At 45.1% G+C, this 6,368-nt stretch overlaps 1 protein-coding gene across 1 annotated transcript; it reads left to right on the top strand.

Annotated features, from left to right (window-relative positions):
- Positions 1 to 4,066: 4,066 nt before the first annotated feature.
- LOC100485752 (E3 ubiquitin/ISG15 ligase TRIM25) lies at positions 4,067 to 5,904 on the top strand. Its single transcript, XM_004919347.4, has one exon. The coding sequence runs from the start codon at positions 4,646 to 4,648 to the stop codon at positions 5,825 to 5,827; it is 1,182 nt and encodes a 393-aa protein (XP_004919404.1). The 5' UTR covers positions 4,067 to 4,645; the 3' UTR covers positions 5,828 to 5,904.
- The last annotated feature ends 464 nt before the right edge of the window (positions 5,905 to 6,368 follow it).

Below are 6,368 nucleotides of genomic sequence, written 5' to 3'. Positions count from 1 at the left end.
AGAGTTAGGATCTCTCTTTATAAATGGACTGACTTTTCTGGCACTCTGAGAGGAGTGAGCTCCTGAGGTTTCTCTCTGCTCAGCAGTAAATTGCCCTTTTATTTTATTTTTTTTTAAAGATTTTATTTTGCTTTTTTCATTTTAAACAACAACATTAAGGGAACAGTCCCTTCATAGATCAACAACACAAAGGGGTCGAAGGAAGTAAAGAGAGAAGAAGAAGAGGGGGGAGAGGGAAAGGAGGAGGAGAGTGAGCTGGGGGGAAAGCAGGTAAGGTACATTTATATTATTTTCAATATCCCTATGTTCAGAGTCTGTTAAGGTGGTGCGTTTGCTGTAAACCATGATCCCCATATGGCCTCAAATTTGTCCGGGCATCCACGAGCTTGGTATACCAGTTTCTGCTTTGGTAGGGTATCGTTTATTAGCTTTTTCCAGAAGTTCAATGAGGGTGGTCCTGTAGATTTCCAATGTAGTAGTAGCGCCTTTTTGGCATAATATAGGAGTTGCAGGTAGCATAGTTTGGTTGTAGAGTGTCCATTATGCCCAGTAGGCACAGACTGGGTGACAAAATATTAGGGAGTGCTAAGGCTGACTCAGCATAGTTGAGTACTTCCCGCCAGAATCCCTTTACTATTGGGCATTCCCAGAAGACATGGTAAAAGGATCCCACCTCGTTGAGACATTTAGGGCACTGGTCAGAGGCCCCCGGGTATGTTCTGGCCACTCTTTGCGGGGTGAGATACACGCTATTGAGGAATTTAATCTGTACATTAAACTGTCCTTTTAAGTTGAGAGACTTTGTCACATGAGAAGAGGATTTACCCACATGTGAAGTAAAATCATATACAAATCTCTCAGCTTCTTTATAATCCTCAAATGAATGCCCCCCCGAATCCGGGAACATTTTTAAAATGGCGGGAAATAGCGATGCAAACTTTACCTCATGGTGAAACAGCATTTGACAGACATTTTTTTGCCTCTTTTTGAGAGAGTAGCAGAGAAATCTTGAAACATTAATATTTTGTCTTTTTCCAAGTAAAGGTTTTTGGATTTCTTGTATGTCTGGAGTATTAGGGGCTGATTTACTTACTCACGAACGGGTCGAAATGAGTCCGATTGCGTTTTTTTCGTAATGATCGGTATTTTGCGATTTTTTCGTATTTTTTGCGATTTTTTCGGCTTCTTTACGAATTTTTCGTTACCAATACGATTTTTGCGTAAAAACGCGAGTTTTTCGTAGCCATTACGAAAGTTGCGTAAAATCTGGCGATTTTTCGTAGCGTTAAAACTTGCGCAAAAAGTTGCGCTTTTTTCGTAGCGTTAAAACTTACGCGAAACTTTGCACCATTTAAGTTTTAACGCTACGAAAAAGGCGCAACTTTTCGCGTAAGTTTTAACGCTACGCAAAAAGCGCAACTTTTTACGCAACTTTCGTAATGGCTACGAAAAACTTGCGTTTTTACGCAAAAATCGTATTGGTAATGAAAAATTCGTAAAGAAGCCGAAAAAATCGCAACAAATACGAAAAAGTCGCAAAATGCTCGTTTTCAAGTCGGAACTTTTCCAATTCGGGTCGGATTCGTGGGTTAGTAAATCAGCCCCTTAGTGTTTTATCAGAATAGTCAGGGAATTTTACCAGAACTGTTCTGGGTTTGTGACGTGGCGATTGTTTCCCAGGCCCCACTCTGTGAGCTCTTTCTATGTTTAGGGATAAAATGTCATTTTGCAGCCCCAGAGCTTTAGGGAGCCATTGTGATATTAGTTTAATGAGAGAGTCCTGTGTATAATGCTCGGGTATGCCTACAAAGCACAAATTATTCCTTCTGGGCCTATTTTCTAGGTCTTCAGTTTTATTTTCTAAGTCAGAGATTTTTTCCAGAAACTGTATTTTTGACTTAGCTGAGGGAGAATAATCTTCCAGAGAAGAAATCCCTTCCTCCATTTCTGATATGTGAGGTAACTTGCTCCACTATCTTATTAATCTCTGATTGTAGGTTTTTAACTGCCAATTCAATCGATTTTTCTATTGTAGGATTAATTAAGTTTGCTACCGCGAGTGCCATTTGCTTGTAATTCATTGCTTGTGTCTTTAAATCAGAGCAGCTTTCTGATAATGCGAGGTTTTGAGAGTTCTCGTCGGCCATTTTGGATGTATGCTGAGCGTCTCTCCCTCCTGCAGAATTCGGCGTTGGCGAATTTTTTTGGTCTCTTCTTTTGCTTTGGGGAGGTCCCCGCCATGGAAGAAACAGGTTAGGGGGGGGGTCTATTCTTACTGATTGGTTGATATAGGGGCGCTTGGAGCTCTCTCACAGTGCGACCGCTCCCTCAGGCGCCATCCCGGAAGTCATGTTATCACTTTGTGATAAAAGGGAGGGTACCTAAAATTCTCCCACCATAGATTTCATCTTCAATATGTTATCACTTCATGATACAAGGAGGGATTGTAAGGTTTGATATAATAACCTATGTTTTCATATTCATATAATCCTATATTCATATACGCATGTATTTTGATACTTTGATACACTTTGATGCTTAGCATATCATACTCCATTTTAGAAATGTATCTCTATTTTGTAACAGCAACCAGCAAGGCTTGAACATCCCATAAGAGTTGTTTTTCCCAAATAGTGTGCCTGCATGGCTTGCACCTTGCGAAATACACGGTTTGAAAAACAACTTGATCTTATGTGTGCACTGACGCCTCTTCTACTCCTTGTGTCCTCCTTAAAATCCCTGTCCCATTAGCCATCCTTGTAGGCCATCTCTGAAGCTAATGAGCTAGGCCATCCCTGAAGCTAATGAGCTAGGCCATCCCTGAAGCTAATGAGCTAGGCCATCCCTGAAGCTAATGAGCTAGGCCATCCCTGAAGCTAATGAGCTAGGCCATCTCTGAAGCTAATGAGCTAGGCCATCTCTGAAGCTAATGAGCTAGGCCATCTCTGAAGCTAATGAGCTAGGCCATCTCTGAATGAGCTAGCATTGAGCTAAGGGCCATCTCTGAAGCTAATGAGCTAGGCCATCCCTGAAGCTAATGAGCTAGGCCATCTCTGAAGCTAATGAGCTAGGCCATCTCTGAAGCTAATGAGCTAGGCCATCTCTGAAGCTAATGAGCTAGGCCATCCCTGAAGCTAATGAGCTAGGCCATCTCTGAAGCTAATGAGCTAGGCCATCTCTGAAGCTAATGAGCTAGGCCATCTCTGAAGCTAATGAGCTAGGCCATCCCTGAAGCTAATGAGCTAGGCCATCTCTGAAGCTAATGAGCTAGGCCATCTCTGAAGCTAATGAGCTAGGCCATCTCTGAAGCTAATGAGCTAGGCCATCTCTAAAGCTAATGAGCTAGGCCATCTCTGAAGCTAATGAGCTAGGCCATCCCTGAAGCTAATGAGCTAGGCCATCTCTGAAGCTAATGAGGTAGGCCATCTCTGAAGCTAGTGAGCTAGGCCATCTCTGAAGCTAGTGAGCTAGGCCATCTCTGAAGCTAATGAGCTAGGCCATCTCTGAAGCTAATGAGGTAGGCCATCCCTGAAGCTAATGAGCTAGGCCATCTCTGAAGCTAATGAGCTAGGCCATCCCTGAAGCTAATGAGCTAGGCCATCTCTGAAGCTAATGAGCTAGGCCATCTCTGAAGCTAATGAGCTAGGCCATCTCTGAAGCTAATGAGCTAGGCCATCTCTGAAGCTAATGAGGTAGGCCATCTCTGAAGCTAATGAGCTAGGCCATCTCTGAAGCTAATGAGTTAGGCCATCCCTGAAGCTAATGAGCTAGGCCATCTCTGAAGCTAATGAGGTAGGCCATCTCTGAAGCTAATGAGCTAGGCCATCTCTGAAGATAATGAGCTAGGCCATCTCTGAAGCTAATGAGCTAGGCCATCTCTGAAGCTAATGAGCTAGGCCATCTCTGAAGCTAATGAGTTAGGCCATCCCTGAAGCTAATGAGCTAGGCCATCTCTGAAGCTAATGAGCTAGGCCATCTCTGAAGCTAATGAGCTAGGCCATCACTGGAGCTAATGAGCTAGGCCATCGCTGAAGCTAATGAGCTAGGCCATCTCTGAAGCTAATGAGCTAGGCCATCCTTGAAGCTAATGAGGTTCTACTCTATTTTTTATAATGATTCCTTTGTATCTGCACGTACACGAGGGGTATAAATATTATGATCACGGAAGAATAAACTGAACAAGTTTGAACTTCCATTTGGTTGTGTCCTTCTTGTCCCCGTATATGTCTTTGTCCCGGCAGGAGGGCTCCCATGGATTACTAAGGTTCCTGCGGTCAGGAACCCTAACAGCCGGTAGGTGAGAGTTTATTAATTTAAGTGAATATCACTCTTAATTAGTAGAGCAAGCAAATTATTCATTTATTGGTCAGTTAGTTATTACGGCATACTGGGGTTTAATATATTACAGCATTGGTAAGTACTGACGGGCCCACTGAGACTCAACTAATACAGCAGATTGCCTACCCAAGGTGGCACTGGATCATCTCATCGTACAAGTCCTACAAGCAGCAACTGAAAGAGCTAATTTGACTTCCTCCACACAGAACAGAAAACTGGATTCTAACAAGTGCCCTGGAGGAGTTAGTGCACGGTTTATAGACACACCCATTCCTTTCAGTTTTAGTTGCTCTTCCTGGTTCCAGCGATGGCGACTGCTAGTGTGAGATCTGAGCTAACCTGCTCCCTGTGTTGGGAGATCTACACCGACCCTGTAACCCTGCCCTGTGGCCATAACTTCTGCCTGCGCTGTATTGGGAGACATTGGGACTGGCAGGAGGGGATAGAGGAGGATCATTTCTGCCCTCTATGCTTGAAAACATACAAGAGACGCCCAGAACTGAACAGGAACCTGACTCTACGGAACATAGCAGAGCGATTCCGTCCTACTGACCCGGAGCAGGAATGTTATGGGATATTCTGCACTTACTGTGACTCCCCGGTACCTGCGGCTAAATCCTGCCTGCACTGTGAGGCCTCTCTGTGTGATTATCATGTGAGGGAGCACAGCCGGGCAGCAGAACATGTACTTACTGACCCCACCGCTTCCTTTGGGCACAGAAAATGCTCCGAACACAAGAAAATCTTGGAGCTTTACTGCCCTGAGGATGGGGCCTGTATCTGTGCCTTCTGCCTGGCTGGGGAGCACCGGGGCCACAATGTGGAGACGCTGAGTGAGGCCTCCGACAAGAATAAAGAGAAACTGAGGGAAGTTCTAGGGAAACTGTCCCTACAGAGAGAGGAGACTGAGGGGCAAATGCAGAGGCTGCAGGAGCGCAGGAGGGAAGTGCCGGGCAAAGCAGCCGGAGAGACAGAGAGAGTCACTGCCCTGTTTAGGGGCATCAGGGAACGGCTGGAAGCCCTAGAGAAGCAGCTCCTGAGGGACATCTCTGAGGAACAAGGGAGGGTTTCCTTCCAACTTCATGGTCTGATCCAGCAGCTGGTTATAAATAAGGATGAGCTGTCCAGGAAGATCCGTCACATTGAGGAGCTGTGCAACATGGCAGATCCACTCACTGTCCTACAGGCACGGGCACCTGAATTTCATGGGGCTGAAGGGGCAGATAATGAGGGCAGAGAGGGACATAATATAAATGTCCTGGCTGTAGGGAATTGGGACATGGATGGAGTCTTAGATACATCAATCACAGACTTAGATGATATAGTGAAAGTAGTGGAGGAGAAAGTACATAACTCGCAGGTTTCAAAGATGAGTAGAAAATTAAGATTGCTAGGAGATGAATTGGGTGTACGTTTTGAGGTGCATGTTCGGGAGAGGTTGAGGCCCGTGAACTGGCTCCCACTTAAAGTTTTAGGACCCCTGGTATAGCACAAAGGCACATTGGTGGTTGTTGCATTTTCAGCATTGTAATATACTGTACATCACAATAACACACAGTCATACAATTTCTGCTGTATTATTATTTTTATAGTGCCACCATGTTACGCAGTGCTTTCCATATATTATACATCCTTTTCATCAGTCCCTACCCCAGTGAGCTTACAATCTAAGGTCTCTATCCCATTCCCATCAGTCCCTGCCCCAGTGAGCTTACAATCTAAGGTCCCTATCCCATTCCCATCAGCCCCTGCCCCAGTGAGCTTACAATCTAAGGTCCCTATCACATTCCCATCAGTCCCTGCCCCAGTGAGCTTACAATCTAAGGTCTCTATCCCATTCCCATCAGTCCCTGCCCCAGTGAGCTTACAATCTAAGGTCCCTATCCCATTCCCATCAGCCCCTGCCCCAGTGAGCTTACAATCTAAGGCCCCTATCCCATTCCCATCAGCCCCTGCCCCAGTGAGCTTACAATCTAAGGCCCCTATCCCATTCCCATCAGCCCCTGCCCCAGTGAGCTTACAATCTAATG

The sequence above is a fragment of the Xenopus tropicalis genome, chromosome 8 (assembly GCF_000004195.4).
Source record: "Xenopus tropicalis strain Nigerian chromosome 8, UCB_Xtro_10.0, whole genome shotgun sequence".
Taxonomy (NCBI): domain Eukaryota; kingdom Metazoa; phylum Chordata; class Amphibia; order Anura; family Pipidae; genus Xenopus; species Xenopus tropicalis.
This window is presented reverse-complemented; position numbering and strand designations above follow the sequence as displayed.

What these genes read in the sequence shown, in the direction of transcription:
- LOC100485752 (XM_004919347.4), top strand. Translation starts at nt 4,646, where the DNA reads ATGGCGACTGCTAGTGTGAGATCTGAGCTAACCTGCTCCCTGTGTTGG.